Source organism: Sus scrofa, chromosome 3 (assembly GCF_000003025.6).
Source record: "Sus scrofa isolate TJ Tabasco breed Duroc chromosome 3, Sscrofa11.1, whole genome shotgun sequence".
Classification (NCBI taxonomy): domain Eukaryota; kingdom Metazoa; phylum Chordata; class Mammalia; order Artiodactyla; family Suidae; genus Sus; species Sus scrofa.
Window position 1 is genome coordinate 109,201,122 of NC_010445.4, and position 14,180 is coordinate 109,215,301.

At 40.2% G+C, this 14,180-nt stretch overlaps 1 protein-coding gene across 1 annotated transcript; it reads left to right on the plus strand.

The window, feature by feature from the left end:
- Positions 12,655 to 12,957, plus strand: LOC100621347 (cytochrome c-like). The gene has a single exon (XM_013996238.2). The coding sequence runs from the start codon at positions 12,700 to 12,702 to the stop codon at positions 12,955 to 12,957; it is 258 nt and encodes an 85-aa protein (XP_013851692.1). The 5' UTR covers positions 12,655 to 12,699.

The window sequence follows — 14,180 nt, forward strand, 5'->3', positions numbered from 1 at the left end:
AATAAATTGGCACTTTATAATACTGAGAATTTCCCACTAAGAACATGCTGTGTGTCTCCATTTGTTCAAGTGTTCTTTTATGTCTTCCAACAAAACTTCATGATTTAGCTGTCTTTCTTTAGGTGGTTCCTATATCTTCTTAGAGTTTTACTTGAGTATTATATATTTTCTGGGGATTTTATGGACTGCATTATACTCCCCCCATTCATAGGTTGAAGTCCTGACCCTCAGTATCTCAGAATGTGATAGGCCCTTTAAAGAGATGATTAAGTTAAAATGAAGTCGTTAGGGTGGGCCCTAGAATATCTGCTGGTATCCCTGTAAAAAGAGGAGGTTGGGATATACAAAGGTCCACCAGGGATGTGTGTGCAGAGAGAGAAGATGGCCACCTGCAAAACCAGGAGAGAGGCTTTACTAGAAACCAAACTTGCTGACTCCTTGATCTTGGATCTCTAGTCTCCAGAACTGTGAGAAATAAATTTCTGTTATTTAAGACACCCAATCTGTAGTATTTTGTTGTGGCAGCTCTAGCAAACTAATACAGGGAGTTAGTGTGAATGGAAACTTCTCCTATTCTATAACTCTATATGGTTATTTGTTATTTTGTAAGAAAGATAATTTTGTACTTTATTTTCCTGAATTTTCTAGATAGAAAATTATTCTGCCTGCAAATGAGCATAATTTTGCCTACATGTTTCTAGTCATTTTCCCTTTAAGTCTATTTAAATATCATCATATGTATATCTTTGAGTACATGTGTGACTATTTCTGTCAAACAAATTCCTAGAAGTCATTGCTAATTTGTCAAGTTTCTTTTTTTTAAATAAAGAATGGGTGTGCAGGAGTTCTCTTGTGCAGCAAGTTAAGGATCTGGCATTGTCACTGCAGCAGCTTGGGTTGCTGTGGGGTGAGTTCCTTCCCTGGCCTGGGAACTTCCACATGCCACAGACACAGCTAAAAAAAAAAAAAAAAAATCGGTGTGCAATTTTATCAAATATCTTTTTAGTGTCTTTTATATGCACATCTCCTCCTTTATCTATTACCTATTTCTTTTTTAAAAAACTTTTTTTTCTTTTTGGCTGTACCTGTGGTATGCAAAAGTTCTGGTGCCAGGGATTGAACCAGCATCACAACAGCAACCTGAGCCACAGCAGTGATAATGCCAGATCCTTAACCTGCTGCACCACCAGGGGAACACCAATCTATTTCTTTATGTGATGTATTACAATAACCCATCTCCAACATTAAACCAACTTTACATTTCTTGAATAACAGTTCCTTCATGGAGTTCCCTGGTGGCCTAGTGGCTAAGGATGTGGCATTGTCACTGCTGTGGCTTGGGTTAGATCCCTGGCCAGGAGCTTCCACATGCCATGGGCACAGCCAAAAAAAAAAAAAGTCCCTTCATTTTCACATGTGCTAACTCTAACATTCTTCAAGTTCATAAAGTAAGAAACAGGAATACACCAACATACTGTGGTGCTTTATTCTGGTCACTGACTATATTTTCTGGCTAAAAGTGTTTGATATGCCCCCAAATAGGTGATTTAATGTAATAGCTACAAACTCTGGGTCAGGCTTTCAGAATGCCCTTCTGTTGCTCCTTCCATGGACCTCTCCTTTGCACTGATTTTCCTTCTCATGCATTGAGGGAGTCTCATGCTGGAACTGCTCCTTTAGAGCTAAGGCCACCTTTCAAGTGGGTGCTTCACATACAATCAGCTATGAATCTCTCATTGCCTCCCTACACTTCCCACGTCCTGGTAAACCTCCTAGCTCCCCAGGTCTGAAACACTTGTGCCTCCACCTGCTGTCTTACTCTCTGCAGAGTCATATTGCATTATCTAAAGTTAGATAAAGCTCCTTCAATGTTTCTTTACTCGGTGTTTCTTCTATGTCACCTATTTTCTTGGCACGTTCTCCTGTGTTGGAGGAAGAATAATCTTTCTTCTTTTCCAAAATCTGATGGATACCTATACCTTGAGAAAATTGTAAATCTTAAAACTATGTTTGTCCTAAATAGACTTCAAATTTTCTCTCTCAACAGCAGAGACAAACAACCATTTCCTTAGGCCTAGGATTGCCACTGCCTTTTCCTGTCTATTAATGGACCACAATCCCACCCCCTCACCTCAACTCCTTCAATTGTTGCAAATATTCTTTGGACCCAAATACAAGTGATCCATCCTTACATTCAACACCATAGTTTAGACATATATAACTTATTGTAATGTCCCCTCTATCTTTTTCCTTGCTTTATATTGATATCACATGCATTTTTCCTTCCCTCCATATTGCTTCCTGGAATGTGGATGCTGCCTAGACCACAAGGACCAGCACTCCACCCTAGGGATGGTAGAACAGCAAGCTGAAAGGAGCCTGGATCCTGAATGCTGCATAAAGTAGAGCTGCCATACTAGCCTAGGACTGCATAGTTTTTACTATAACCTAAACTTATGAAAACTCTAGGTAATTTAAACAGAATAGCTCCTTTGGGAAGAAACAGATAAAAGTAAACATAATTTCTGATTAGTAGTTAACATAAATAATATTAATAACTAATTATGAGTTGTAGTCTTTCTACTTTACAAAAAGCTGTCTCAAAGGTCACTGATCTTAAATTTTTTCTTTTTTGTATCTGAAATCAGCAATGAAACATCTATTCTTCAGCTTTTTTATTCCCTTGGTTTTGGCAGTAAAGCAGTCACCCGTGGTAGACAGAATAATGACTCCCTTTGCCCCACAAAGAAATCTATGTTCTAAACTCTGAAACCTGTGTATGTTACTTAACATAGCAAAAGGTACTATACAGGGAAGGATTAAGTTGAGGATCTTAAAGGGTCTGTAAAGGGGAGGCAGGATGGCCAACAAGCATATGAAAAGATGCTCAACATCACCAATCATTAGAGAAATGTAAATCAAAACCACAAATGTAAACAAGAGGCTATCATTTCACACCCATGAGGACTGCTACTCCTAAAGAAAAATAAAAACTAAATCAAAACAGAAAACAAAAAGTGTTGCTAAGAATGTGGAGAAACTAGAAGCCTGGTGCCCTATTTTGGGGAATGTAAAATGGTATGGCTGCTATGGAAAACAATATGGAGTTTCCTCAAAAAAAAAAAAAAAAAAAACCAATAAAAACAAACCCCAGAATTTTCATATGATCCAACAATTCCACTTCTGGGCATATACCTGAAAGAACTGAAAGCAGGGTCTTGGAGAGATGTCTGTATACCCATATTTATAGCAGTATTATTTACAACATCCAAAAGGTGGAAGCAACTTGAGTGTCCATCAACAGCTGAATGGTTAAACAAAATGTGATCTATACATACAGAGGAATATTATTCAGTTTTAAAAAGGAAAGAAATTCTGACATATGCTCTGATATGGATGAACCTTCAAGACATTATGCTAAGTGAAATAAACCAGACACAAAAGAACACTGTATGATACCATTTCTATGAGGTATCTAGAGTAGTCAAATTCATCGAAACAAAAAGTAGAACTGTGGTTGCCAGAGCTTAGGGGGAAGGGGAAATGAGGAGTTGTTGTTTAAACAGTGTAGAGTTTCAGTTTTGCAAGATGAAAAAGTTCTGGAAATTGGTTGCACGACCAATGTGCAAGTATTTAATGTGAATGTATTTAATAATACTGAACTGTACCTTTAAAATGGTTAAGATGATAAATTTTATGTACATGCATTTTACCACCATTAAAAAAATAAATTAAAAAACCCCTAGATTTTATAACAGTAAAGAAAGAGAGAAAGAAAGAAAGAAAGGAGGGAGGGGGGAAGGGAAGTAAGGAAGAAAGGACCAGGGGAGGCAGGAGAGTCAAGAGTCAGAGATGTGAGGATGGAAGCAGAGATGGGAGTGATGGAGGCCACAAGCCAGACATGCAGATAGCCTTTAGAAACGAGAAAAGGCAAGGAAACAGATTCTCCCCTAGAGCTTCCCAAAGGAACACGACTCTGATGACACTTTGATTTTAGCCTCATAAGACCCATTTTGGACTCATGTCTTTCAAAATGTAAAATAATAAATCCGTGGGTTTTTTTTTTTTTTTTGTCTTTTTAGGGCTGCAACCTGTGGCACAGGAGGTTCTCAGGCTAGGGGTCCAATCAGAGCTGGAACTGTCAGCCTATGCCACAGTCACAGAAATGCGGATCCGAGCCGCGTCTGGGACCTACACCACAGCCAGGCCAAGGATCAAACCCGCATTCTCATGGTTACTAGTTAAGTTCATTAACTGCTGAGCCACGACGGGAACTCCAAATCTGTGTTGTTTTAAGCCACTAGGTCTGTGATAATTTGTTACAGCAGCAAAGGAAATTTTTTCTTTTTCTTTTTTTTTTTTTTTTTTTTGCTTTTTAGGGCCACACTCGTGGCATATGGATGTTCCCAGGCTAGGGGTTGAATTGAGCTATAGCTGCTGGCCTACACCACAGCCACAACAACATGGGATCCGAGCTGCATCTGCAACCTACACCACAGCTCAGGGCAACACTGGATCCTTAACCCACTGAGCGAGGCCAGGGATCGAACCCGAGTCCTCATGGATGCTAGTTGGTTTCGTCAACCACTGAGCCACAAAAGGAACTCCAGCAAAAGGAAATTAATACTTAACCTGGGAACCATGAGAAATCAGGTTCGATCCCTGGCCTCATTCAGTGGGTTAAGGATCCAGTATTGCCATGAGCTATGGTGTAGGCCAAAGATGGGGCTTGGATCTGTAGGCCAGCAGCTGTAGCCACAATTAGACCACTAGCCTGGGAATCTCCATATGCCACGGGTACGGCCCTAAAAAGCAAAAAAAAAAAAAAAAAAAAAAAAACTTACCCTGATTTTCCTAAAGTAATTTTATATTGAGTTTCCTTATAAATTACTTGGTGCTGTTTATAACTAATTTTAATTTCGTTACTGCAAATAACTATATTCTTTCTAATGTATATTATTTCCATAAGTCCGATTTAGCAAATGTTGAAGTAGTCAGGGAATAGAACCTCAAACAATAAACCTCCAACTATTACTTGCATCAGGTTGTAACAATCAAGAGGATATTGTAATATTCTCCTTTAAATTTATTTTAAAACAAACAACAAAAGCACTAGTAAAACTTCCACAAACTTTCCCAACAACATGAAAGTTTACATATCAAGGAGTTCTCTTGTGGGGCAGCAGGTTAAAGACCCAGCATTGTCACTTCAGTGGCTTGAGTTGCTGCTGTAGTGTGGGTTCAATCCCTGGCCAGGGACCTTCCACATGCTTCAGGCATGGCCTTTCCGCCAAAAATGTTTGCTTTCAAAATCTGAGTCTTGAGGTAAAGATGGATAAATGTCCCAAATCAGTGTGTGCAGGGGATGGCAAACTGGAGAGCAGAATAAACAGTGCTAAGGAACACAGGCTTTAGAGTTATTTAGCTCAAGGTCAAATATCAGCACTGCCACTTCCGATCTGTCTGACATGGGCAAGAGCTTCAATTTAATTACTAAAGGTAATGATGATTTTAGTTACTGTGAGCATTATAAGCCACTTAATGTCAAGTGCTTAGCCAGTATTCCTGTTACCTGTTAAGTGCTCAATAAAAAGTTGCTATTGGAGTTCTCTTGTGGAGCAGTGGGTTAAGGATCTGTCATTGTCACTGTGGCACAGGTTCAATACCTAGCCTGGGAATTCCACCAGTGTGGGTACAGACAAAAAAAAAGAAAAGTTGCAAAGTTGCAGTTGTGTTAGTTCCTGTTATTCTTTCCATAACTCTTTATTATGAAGCTGAGTCCAGAGAGCAGGTTTTGCTGTTTTCCCTGTATTGTCCACATTATAAGGTCACCTTGCCGATTAACAGGCAAATGCTTGATAGCTCTTCCCCATGGTTCAACCCTGAATCAAAAAAGTACTTGAAATACTGCCAATAGCCTGATATAGAGGTAAAATATGAGCCATTCAACTTCTTGCAAATCTATCTGCACACAAAAACCAACTGCACAGGTCTCCTGGCTCTAAGCCAGAATTCCATCAATGAGATAACACACACTCTTACTGACCACCATTACTGATGGCATTCATTTAGGAGGACATATTTTGAATATAAACATTTAAATACCACCAAGCACCAAGCATATTTACATGAACAGATATATAATGATATCCAAAATATAATAGGAAGTGGAAGATGCTTGCTATAAGACTGATTCAATGCAGAGTCTGATCCATTTTTATAAAATATCATTATATGTACTTATATACATATAGACAAAAATCTGAAATATTTTCTACACTGTCCTAGTTTTCATAAACATATTTTATAATATGTATACCTTTAGCAATCAGAAAACTGATAATTTTTTTTTTTTTTTTTTGTCTTTTTGCCATTTCTTGGGCTGCTCCCGCAGCATATGGAGGTTTCCAGGCTAGGGGTCTAATCAGACCTGTAGCCGCCAGCCTACGCCAGAGCCACAGCAACGTGGGATCCGAGCTGCGTCTGCAACCTACACCACAGCTCATGGCAACGCTGGATCGTTAACCCACGGAGCAAGGGCAGGGATTGAACCCGCAACCTCATGGTTCCTAGTCGGATTTGTTAACCACTGCGCCACAATGGGAACTCCAGAAAACTGATAAATGTCATTGCCACAAGCATTTTTAAGTTTAATGTGCCCTCAACTTTTATTGAAGATTGATACAAAAAATGATCATGTGTGAATGGGTAAAGAAAATATGATATGAATGGAATATTACTCAGCTATAAAAAGAATGAAATAATGCCATTAGGCAGCTATGTGGATGGACCTAGAGATTATCATACTAAACGAAATAAGACAAAGACAAATACAATATGATATCACTTATTTGTGGAATCTAAACTATGACACAAATGAACCTATCTATGAAACAGAAACAGACTTATAAATCCAGAGAACAGATATGTGGTTGCCAAGGGAAAGGAAGGAAGGGGGAGGGTTAGAGCGGGTGTTTGGGGCTAGAAGATGAAGACTGTTATGTATAGAATGGATAAACAACAGGGTCTATTGTATATTCAATATCCTCTGATAGACCAGAAAAGAAAAGAAAAAAATAACAATGTGAAGAATTTGCATCTTCTACAAAACTACCAGTATCAGTCCACACCAGTAATCCAGAAATCTAGTCTGAAGTAACTAAAGCATAAGATGGAGAGTTATTGGCCCAAAGCACCAAAAAACAGGAAGAGTGGTCTGATCTGGCCTTAAGGTCTTAGATGTGGCCAAGAATGGCTGATTCTGCCACCACTTGTATTTCTCTTTGAAAGTTTACTCCTTGAACTCCCTGCTATAGCCTCATGCAGCTCCATGCTTACATTATTACCTCTTCCTGACAGGAAAGTCTTTCCCCTGCAATCTCCAGCTAGGAAAGTCCTAGAGAAGGATTCTGATTGGCTTGGCTGGATCAGGGACCAATCCCCATGGCCAAGATGTGTGAGGTCTTATGATTAGCATCCCTATACCACTCCATGCAGTATGGAGTTGAGGAAATGGCTGTCTTAGTAACAAAACCCCATAGACTAGAAGACTTATAAACAATAGAAATTTGTTCCTCATGGTCCTGGAGACTAGAAGTCTGATATCAGGGTGCCAGCATGGCAGGTTCTGGTGACAGCCGTTTTCCAGGTTGCAGACTGCCAGCATCTTCTTGTATCCTCACACAGTGGAAAGAGAATGAGCCAGTTTTCTGGCATCTTCTCCCCCACCCCCCACCCCCACATATGGAAGTTCCTATGCTAGGGATGGAATCTGAGCAGGAACTGTAACCTACACCACAGTTGACCCACTGCACCATAGCAGGAACTCCTCTGCCCTCTTTTTTTTTCTTTCTTTTTTTTTTTTTTTGTCTTTTTAGGGCCACATCATGGCATATGGAAGTAACCAGGCTAGGGGTCAAATTGGAGCTGTGGCTGCCGGCCTACACCACAGCCACAGGCACAGCCTCATCTGTGACCACAGCTCCCAGCAACGCCAGATCCTTAACCCACTGAGCAAGGCCAGGGATCGAACCTGTGTCCTCATGGATGCTAGTCAGATTCATTTCTGCTGAGCCACAACAGAAAATCCTGTCCTCATCTTTTATTTTTTTTAATTACTATTATTTTTTAATAGTTATTTCCCCGATACAATTTTTTTTTCTACTGTACAGCATGGTGACCCAGGTACACATTCTATTTTCACACATTATCATGCTCCATCATAAGTGACTAGACGTAGTTCCCAGTGCTACACAGCAGGATCTCATTGTTAATCCATTCCAAAGGCAATAGTTTGTATCTATCAACCCCAAGCTCCCTAACCACCCCACTCCCCCCACCTCCCCCTCGGCAACCACAAGTCTATTCTGCAAGTCCATGATTTTCTTTTCTGTGGAAAGGTTCATTTGTGCCTTATATTAGATTCCAGATATAAGTGATATCATATGGTATTTGTCTTTCTCTTTCTGACTGACTTCACTCAGGATGAGAGTCTCTAGTTCCATCCATGTTGCTGCAAATGGTATTATTTCATTCTTTTTTTATGGCTGAGTAGTATTCCACTGTGTATATATACCACATCTTCCTAATCCAATCATCTGTTTATGGATATTTGGGTTGTTTCCATGTCTTGGTTGTTGTGAATAGAGCTGCAATGAACATGCGGGTGCCATGTGTCTTTTTTAAGGAAAGTTTTGTCCTGATACATGCGCAAGAGTGGGATTGCTGGGTCATATGGTAGTTCTATGTACAGATTTCTAAGGTATCTCCATACTTATCTCCATAGTGGTTGTACCAGCTTACATTCCCACCAACAGTGTAGGAGGGTTCCCTTTTCTCCACACCCCCTCCAGCACTTGTTATTTGTGGACTTATTAATGATGGCCATTCTGACTCATGTGAGGTGGTATTTCATGGTAGTTTTGTTTTTTTTTGGTTTTTTTTTTTTTTTTGTCTTTTTTTGCTATTTCTTTGGGCTGCTCCCACAGCTTATGGAGGTTCCCAGGCTAGGGGTCGAATCAGAGCTGTAGCCCCCAGCCTAAGCCAGAGCCACAGCAACGCAGGATCCAAGCCACGTCTGCGACCTACACCACAGCTCACGGCAACGCTGGATCATTAACCCACTGAGCAAGGCCAGGGACCGAACCTGCAACCTCATGGTTCCTAGTTGGATTCGTTAACCACTGCGCCACGACGGGAACTCCCTTTCATAGTAGTTTTGATTTGCATTTCTTTAATAATCAGGGATGTTGAGCATTTTTTCATGTGCTTGTTGGCCATCTGTACATCTTCCTCGGAGAACTGTCTATTCAGGTCTTTTGGCCATTTTTTAATTGGGTTTTTGGCGTTTTTGCTGTTGAGTTGTCTAAGTTGTTTGTATATTCTAGGGATTAAGCCCTTGTCAGTTGTATCATTTGAAACTATTTTCTCCCATTCTGTAAGTTGTCTTTTTGGTTTCCTTTGCTGTGCAAAAGCTTGTCAGTTTGATTAGGTCCCACTGGTTTATTTTTGCTTCATTTCTGTTGCTTTGGGAGATTGACCTGAGAAAATATTCATGAAGTTGATGTCAGAGAATGTTTTGCCTATGTTCTCTTCTAGGAGTTTGATGCTGTCTTGTCTTATATTTAAGTCTTTAAGCCATTTTGAGTTTATTTTTGTGCACGGTGTGATGGTGTGTTCTAGTTTCATTGATTTACATGCAGCTGTCCAGGTTTCCCAGTAATGCTTGCTGAAAAGACTGTCTTTTCCCCATTTTATGTTCTTGCCTCCTTTGGCAAAGATTAATTGACCATAGGTGTCTGGGTTTATTTCTGGGTTCTCTATTCTGTTCCATTGGTCTATATATCTGTTTTGGTACCAGTACCACACTGTCTTGATGACTGTGGCTTTGTAATATTGCTTGTAGTCTGGGAGAGTTATGCCTCCTGCTTGGTTTTTTGTTCTTCAGAATTGCTGTAGCAATCCTGGGTCTTTGGTGGTTCCATATAAATGTTTGGATTGTTTGTTCTAGTTCTGTGAAAAATGTCATGGGTAATTTGATAGGGATTGCATTGAATCTGTAGATTGCTTTGGGTAGTATAGCACTTGTTACAATATTAATTTTTCCAACACAGGAGCATGGACTATCTTTCCATTTCTTTATATCTTTCTTAGTTTCTTTGATTAAAGTTTTATAGTTCTCAGCATATAAGCCCTTTACCTCCTTGGTCTGGTGTATTCCCAAGTATCTGATTTTGTGAGGTGCAATTTTAAAAGGTATTATATTTTTGTATTCCTTTTCTAATATTTCATTGTTAGTATACAGAAATGCGATGGATTTCTGAATGTTAATCTTACATCCTGATATTTTGCTGAGTTTGTTGATCAGTTCAATTAGTTTTGGGGTTGAGTCCTTAGGGTTTGGTATATATAGCATCATGTCATCTGCATACAGTGACAGTTTTACCTCTTCTCTTCCTATTTGGATGCCTTTTATTTCTTTTGTTTGTCTGATCGCTGTGGCTAGGATTTTCAGTACTATGTTGAATAACAGTGGTGAGAGTAGACATCCTTGTCTGGTTCCAGATTTCAGTGGAAAGGCTTTCAGTTTTTCTTCATTGAGTATTATATTCGCTGTGGGTTTGTCATTAATGGCTTTGATTATGTTAAAGTATGTTCCCTCTATACTCACTTTGGTAAGAGTTTTTATCTGTCCTCTTCTTTTAAAGGTACTTACTAATCCCATTCATAAAGGTTCCACCCTCTTGACCTAATTACAACCAAAAGCCCCACATCCAAACACAATCACATTGGGGACTGGGACTTCAAATGACAGAAGGACACAAGCATTAATCCCATAACAATGGCATTTCTCAAAAGAAGGGTAGTCCTATTCTGGGCAGATAGAGCCATATATTTTTATTGCTGAAGACATTGCCAGGATGCATTCCAGCATCTATTGTAAAAGTTCCTTGGTGATCAATTTGCCCTTAAGATAAGGCTCAGAGACAGGAAGATCAGCATGCTTGGAAAACTATAAAAACTGGTAACATGTCAGCATGACAGGAAAACTGGTGGACTCTGTTTAACAGAATAGCATCTTTAATGAGCAGTGGACAGGGTCAAGATTCACGGTGCAGTGGAAACGATTCTGACTAGGAACCATAAGGTTGCGGGCTAGATCCCTGGCCTTGCTCAGTGGATTAAGGATCCGGCATTGCCGTGAACTGTGGTGTAGTTCACAGACGTGGCTGGGATCTGGTGTTGCTGTGGCTGTGGAGTAGGCCAGAGGCTATAGCTCCAATTCCCAGGTTCCAGTCTGGGAACCTCCATATGCTGCAGGTGCGGCCCCAAAAAGACTAAATAAATAAATAAATAATCGTTACAGGTAAGTTTGTTTTTAATCTCAAAGACTTTAAGGTCTTGAGATCCTCAGTTTCAAATTTTTCAAAACCTAGGTTTTAAAGGGACAGAAACTCCACAATTGGAAAGAGAATACTATATGCTATTTATTTATTTATTTTTTGCTTTATTAGGGCTGCACCTGTGGCATATGGAGGTTCCCTGGCTAGGGGTGGAATCCAAGCTGCAGCTGCTAGCCTATGCCACAGCCACAGCCACCCCAGACACGAGCCACGTCTGCGACCTACACCACAGCTCACTGTAATGCCAGAACCTTAACCCACTGAATGATGGCAGGGATCAAATCTGCATCCTCATGGATACTAGTTGGGTTCTTAACCCACTGAGCCACAATGAAAAATCACTGAAAAATTTTTATTGAGTGTCAATTAAATGAGTCTGTTAATAAACATATATTGGTGGCAAGACATAAATTTAGGAGTTCTATCAAGAAACCTGCATTACGGAGTTCCCATCGCAGCGCAGTCGTTAACGAATCCAACTAGGAACCATGAGGTTGCGGGTTTGGTCCCTGCCCTTGCTCAGTGGGTTAACAATCCAGTGTTGCCGTGAGCTGTGGCGTAGGTCGCAGACGCAGCTTGGATCCCGTGTTGCTGTGGCTCTGGCTTAGGCTGGGGGCTACAGCTCCAATTCGACCCCTAGCCTGGGAACCTCCATATGCTGTGGGAGCAGCCCAAGAAAAGACAAAAAAAAAAAAAAAAAAGAAAGAAAGAAAGAAAGAAAAAGAAACCTGCATTCGTCATGATCTCCAGAGAAACAGAACCAACAGATTACATATGCATAGATAGATAGATAGATAGATAGATAGATTTATTATAAGGTATTGGCTCATGCAATTATGGAGGCTGAGAAGTATCACATTTGTCATCTGTAAGCTGGAAATCCCAGAAAGCCAATGAAATAGTTTGCAGGCCTGAAAACCAGATTGCTGATGATGCAGATTCCAGCCTGAGTCTACAGGACTGAGAAACAGCAGTGCCAAGATGGATGGCCAGCTCAAAGGCTGAATCAAAGCCTTTGCCTTTTCCTCTGCCTTTTGTTCTATTCAGGCCCTCAGTGAATTGCATGATGCCCACCCACCTGAGGGAGGACCATCTGCTTTACTCAGTCTATGGATTTAAATTCTCTTCCAGAAACAGCTTCTCAGATACACCCAGAAATAATGTTAAACCAGACATCTGGACATCCCATGATCTAGTCAAGTTTGACAGATAAAATTTACTATCACACTAGAAAGCGGGACATCTGGCCTGCAAGTGGTGGTTTGTCTGTTGAGCTCGGCGAAGGAACGATTTTAAAATGGGTGATGTTGAGCAGGGCAAGAAGATTTTTGTTCAGAAGAGTGCCCAGTGCCACGCTGTAGAAAAGGGAGGCAAGCACAAGACTGGTCCAAACCTCCATGGTCTCTTTGGGCAGAAGAGAGGTCAGGCTCCTGGATTCTCTTACCCAGATGCCAACAAGAACAAAGGCATCACCTGGGGAGAGGAGACACTGATGGAGTACCTGGAGAATTCCAAGTACATCCCTGGAATGAAAATGATCTTTGCTGGCATTTAGAAGGGAGAAAGGGAAGACTTGATAGCTTATCTCAAAAAAGCTACTAATGAGTAAAAGCTGGCCACTGCCTTATTTATTACAAGACCGAAATGTCTCATGACATATGTGTACCATAGTTAAACTGATCTCATACACTAGAATTCAGATCCTGTATGGCTGATGGAATGTTTCTGTTGGATGGTCCTGATTTAAATAAGATTTGTTGGTGGCTAAATGAATATGGTCAGCTTTTTGAATTTTAATATTAATTCTAGTTCAACAAGTACTATCACTGACTTTCCCTTCTACAGAGATGGTTAAACTTGAATGTGGAATGTTAAACTTTTCAGGAAAATGGTGAATACCTTCTCAGAACCTATGGGAGATTGGTTTTATATTTAGATTTCCATAACTGGTTATATTAATATATTTAAATACTGAGAAGACCCCTTCACTATCTCATAGAACAGAGCAAGATTCACCTGTGTTTCAAGTTGTGTTCACTAGCCTATTAAGGCATGAGCCAAAGGTAAACTGACAATGTCCCCCTTATCTTTTTGGTCTTAACTATGCCAAATTTCATTAAAATTATCTGTATCAAAAAAAAATTTACTATCACAATACCTTTACACCCTCATTGTAACTCTTAATTTTAACCAGTGACAGCTGAATAAGCTTTGATCTGAAAAGATTTCATCCAACAGAGTTCATAGAAAACCCTTTGTTTTGACAAAGGTTGTAATTATATCGGAAATCTTGGATGTAGCTCATGGCCAGCACACTTTGACCCTTGCAGCTGTGTTCTCTGGCTCCAAAATGGATTTTGAAGAATGGGCAAACTGATTACTTCTTGGAAAAAGAAGAGAAAAGAAAGAGCTTGCATAAGAGAGATACAGGATTTCAAAGATACAAAGATAATGACCACACAGCAGATAGAAGGAGAAATCAGTGCTTGTTTATCACATTGTAAATAGCCTTGTCTTTCCCTGGTGCCATGGCCATTGTGTTCCTGGGAAGCCTCATGTCATTTAACACGTACCAGGCAAAGAGGGTTAACCGCACCCACTGTGACAGCTCTGCTTCACTAGCACAGCTTAGCTCAGTGGGAATTCTGCAGAAAGACGTCAAGCAAGGCCGAGCTTTGTCTTTCATGAATGTTCCATCTGAATTTCAAGATGAATACACCATGAATAATAACCACTGCTTTTTGGTGATGGTACATGGCAGCACAATACACGGGAAGC